Genomic DNA, 4531 nt, shown 5'->3' with positions numbered 1-4531 from the left:
ATAAAATGCAGACTGTCATCTCTAATTTGAGGGTATTTTCATCTGACTACATATTTGTTGGATGCATTTGCTGTTTGTTTATGTTGTGTTTCAGATTATTTTGTGCCCAACAGAAATGAATGGTAAATAATTGATTGTGTCATTTTGGAGTCACTTTTATAGTAAATAAGAATAGAATATGCTTCTTAACACTTCTACAGTATTTGTCCCAATACTTTTGCTCCCCTAAAATAGGGGACATGTACAAAAACTACTGTAATTTCTAAATGGTTCACCAGATATGAATGAAAACATCCTCAATTTAAAGCTGACAGTCTCAAATCCAAACTTTTCAAATCCAAACTTTTGGAGCATAGAGCCAAAAGAATAAAAAATGCTTCACTGTCCCAATAATTACGGAGGGAACTGTAAGTTAATTACTATGTCAGAAGTGTAAACTAAAATCACTTTTTGCAGAGTGCTAGCCCACAGGCTTCAGGAGATGATTGCTCAATTGCATTCATATTTCATCATGTCCTTTGCATCTTCTACTGCATTTGGTTTCCATTAACAAATGGATAGCAGAAAGGGTACTAAAAAACGGCATGTATGTTACTATGACATCTGAAGCTTCAATTGCACTGGATCCACTTTGTTGCCCCAAGAGTAGCCTAGGCTGCTACATGGTGAGAGCATTTTCACCACTGAAGCTGCGCTGGTGCTGTGCATGGGCTGAAAGGACATCCTTACCATGTGGCAACTACACATTGACCCACCGCTAGGAGGCGCATGGTACTTAGAAATAACGGCGCGGGCGGTACTGATCTGATTCCCTTGGGTTTCAGTACATCTAGCCTGCAGAGTGCACAGCGAAGGGAATTTGTTTTCTCGGTCCAATCAGTCTCCGCAGCATGCATGCATCAATGGAGCTTAATATTCAATCACTTTTTAACTACGGTCTTTATTACATCAAATAGGTGTAATGGGCGCATCCACTCGAACGTTTCGCATGATCCCCTCAAGTTTTTTGTGCATTCCTGTGTACCCTACTACCGTTGTGTAATTGTAACCCAATGACGGTGCGCAAATTGATAAAACAATAAACTACGGTCTCCATTTTACCTTGATGGTTAATTTGGCGAATGCTAAACGGTGATGACGATTTGGGAGATTTCTATCAGACGATAATTGTGTACTACATTTTAACGTAATAACAAAAGCTTGTATATTTAAAGGAAGGAAATTAAAACCATGTTCAGGAAAATGCTGCTTCTCAAATATCCATTTTCCGCTTATAATGCTTCTCGATCAGAACTGCGTTGCCCCTTCCCAACCATTATGCCTTGTCCCATAAGTAGGCTAGCCGTTCACCTGCAAGGTGTATTTTGTTGTGTATTTTCGTATGCATGTGCGTTCTTGAGCATGTTTGATCCAAAACAGATTCCCCGCACGTCAAACCACCCGTATCTTCTAAAACATTCATTAGCGCGCAGTCCCTGATCCAGACCCATTAAACATTAATCTTTGAACCCCCCCTCTCTCTCTCTCTCTCTCACGGCACCGCCCTCTATTTTATGCGACCCCCATGCAAACCCATATGTTGTACTGCGCTGGGCAGTGCAGCCAATATCCAAACACATATAGATGTACTTCCGAATACAGTCAGTTAGAAATCAGACAGGATGTGTACATCAGTAGCCTGTCCATGGATTCCTTTCTGATTTGTTCTGTCTCTTTTAGACTTCACCAATTTTGGAACTTAGTGCTCTTTGTGTGTTTTTTTGTTGATTGTTCGCGCGTCCTTTTGGGGTGTTGTTCTACGCTCGGCGCTCCCGTAGCCAACGTTGTGTGTTGGTTGAGTTTGGATACTATACACTTCTTGTCTCGCTCCCACTGGCCCAGATGACTGTGCGCCGTTCCAGCCGGAGACGTTGTTCTCCAGTCGGCTTCAGCAGGAAAACCTCCGGCTAAAGTTTGAATGTAACGGTGACTGGGAGGTCCGTGACAACACCGTGCCCTGGATTTGAAATTTATCTATCGATTGCAACTAAAGAGCGGATATACAGTCTCCGCAAACAGGCTTCATCTGTTGGATTTATTCAACTACTGGATGTATTAAAAAATCATGAAGACCAGTCTTGTTGAGGGTAAGTACACAGGCAACATCCCATAAAGTTGATTATAGGTTGCATTGACTAGAATGATACAGGTACGTGATTGTAAATTAGGACACCAATAAAATCGAAATCGAGCACCGTCATGCCCTCCGCATGCTACTACCTTGAGAAGGTAACTTGGAGGAGAGCGCGCGGAACCCCTAGAAATCAACGGAAGGTTGTTTGGATGATTTGGACTAAGAGAAAACATTTCTCAATGGATTTCGACTTGGTGAACATAATGCAACTTGAATAAGTGCTTTGTGAAAGAAAAGTTATCATTATATTTGCGCTACTCTTACCTTCATAAAACAATATATTTATAAAATAGAATAATATATGTTAATCTAGCTCTGACAGTATTGGATCAATAACGTTGAATATGAACATTGAAGGGGGTAATTAGTAGGTCTATATCTCATGTTGGCTAGTCATCATTAATTGATTACCGTAAAACACATCCTCACACCATGAATGACTTTGATGTTATCAATAATGATTATATAGATATGACATTCTAGCACTAGTCTATGGCCAAGGGACAGTTGCGTCAGTATATTTACACACAGTTTGGAATAACAACACGCCCGAGCGGATTTAGCAACCTCGCGCCTCGCCCGTATCTTCTATTTTTGCGGTTTGTGCCATGGCCATTAGGAGCTTCTCTTTGATGAAGTCTGCAGATGGTCTGCTTTAATGCTCATGCCGGTCGGATTATATCGCTCTTTTCCAACTGCAACTGCTTTACCCATAATTAATGGTTTAGTGGTGGCCTGGGCTATGTCTGTAACCAGTGCGACAACAGGGGGCACTAGGGTTTAGAGGGAAGGTGATTCTTAATGAATGTGGTTCGGGAGAGATCCAGATTTGTGTTATTGATCATGTAGCAGTAAAATGAATCATGTAATGACTGGATGGCGTGTGTGTCTAAGGAGGGGGCATATCATAACTTCACGCACACACACACACACACACACACACACACACACACACACACACACACACACACACACACACACACACACACACACACACACACACACACACACACACACACACACACACACACACACACACACACAGACATTCAAACCCACTCTGCTTACGCAATATGTCGTGTACACTCCTATGGCCTCATGTTGTTCATTACTAAAAACAGAGGATTATAGGAGGAAAGCAACAGATTACAGTAGAGGACAACAGTGTGTTTGTATTCCACAACTACAAATCAAACAGGCATTTGTTTGTTTATTCCGTTTGATATACCCACAGCTAATGCTAATTCATTTGTATCCCATCTCATTGGCATGGAACTTGGAATGCTCCCCTGTGTTCTATGAGCTAAGGTTCATTCATGATTCACTTTCTGTTGTGATCTAGTAGTAAGTGTAAAGAAATGCCAGACAATGTCTGCTGATATTTCAGTGGGATTGTGCTGTTGTAATTTGTATACCTCAAAGGCTTTGAATAGATTCATTAATAAGGCTGTCATGTCGTGTGTTTATTGAACTGTCACAGCTAAAGCAGGTTTAATGTATGCAATTTCTCATTCAGACAGCATATGATCAAATATCAGCCACCTCTCCTGGATTAACACCATTATGAGTATATACAGTACGTTTAAATTCTGATCTCTGACATCGCTCTTTCTGATTTTTCTTAATTTAGTTAATTTGGTACTTTTTCTGGATTATCTGTGTATTTCTTTAGTCGACCTTTCTAGGTATTATTGCAATGTTGGAGATAACAACACAAGAATTTCACTGCACCTTGATAACATTTGAAAATCTGTGTACGCGACTAAGAAACATTGATTTGAATTCATTTGAGCTGTTGCTCTGGGGATTCTTTCTTTAATTCCTGTCAAGAAAAGCCAATAGAAGACAAAAAATGGATAAAACCATTATATGGAGCTGAATGCTTTAGTTTCATGAGCCCATGAAACCAAACAATGAGAGAGGTGTGTACGAGAGGTGTGTACGAGATGTGTGTATGAGGGGCTGTATGAGAGGTGTGTATGAGAGGTGTGTATGAGAGGTGTGTATGAGGGGGTATATGAGAGGTGTGTATGAGAGCTGTGTATGAGCGGTGTGTATGAGCGGTGTGTATGAGTGGTGTGTATGATAGGTGTATATGAGGGGGTGTATGAGAGGTGTGTATGAGAGGTGTGTATGAGGGGGTGTATGAGAGGTGTGTATGAGAGGTGTGTGAGAGGTGTGTATGAGAGGTGTGTATGAGAGGTGTGTATGAGCGGTGTGTATGAGAGGTGCGTATGAGAGGTGCGTATGAGCGGTGCGTATGAGAGGTGTGTACGAGAGGTGTGTACGAGAGGTGTGTATGAGATGTGTGTATGAGGGGGTGTATGAGAGGTGTGTATGAGAGGTTTGTATGAGAGG

At 41.4% G+C, this 4531-nt stretch overlaps 1 protein-coding gene across 1 annotated transcript in view; it reads left to right on the top strand.

The window, feature by feature from the left end:
* The first annotated feature begins 1584 nt into the window (after positions 1–1584).
* Positions 1585–4531, top strand: part of LOC118358561 (reticulon-4 receptor) — a 76735-nt gene continuing 73788 nt past the window's right edge. The window contains exon 1 of the mRNA XM_035736516.1: positions 1585–2126. Within this exon, the coding sequence (XP_035592409.1) occupies positions 2105–2126 (22 nt within the window). The 5' untranslated portion in view covers positions 1585–2104. The remainder of the gene's footprint in view (positions 2127–4531) is intronic.

This window comes from Oncorhynchus keta, chromosome 15, assembly GCF_023373465.1.
Source record: "Oncorhynchus keta strain PuntledgeMale-10-30-2019 chromosome 15, Oket_V2, whole genome shotgun sequence".
Taxonomy (NCBI): Eukaryota; Metazoa; Chordata; class Actinopteri; order Salmoniformes; family Salmonidae; genus Oncorhynchus; species Oncorhynchus keta.
The sequence above is the reverse complement of the archived record's forward strand: the minus strand, read 5'-3'. Positions and strand labels throughout refer to the sequence as shown.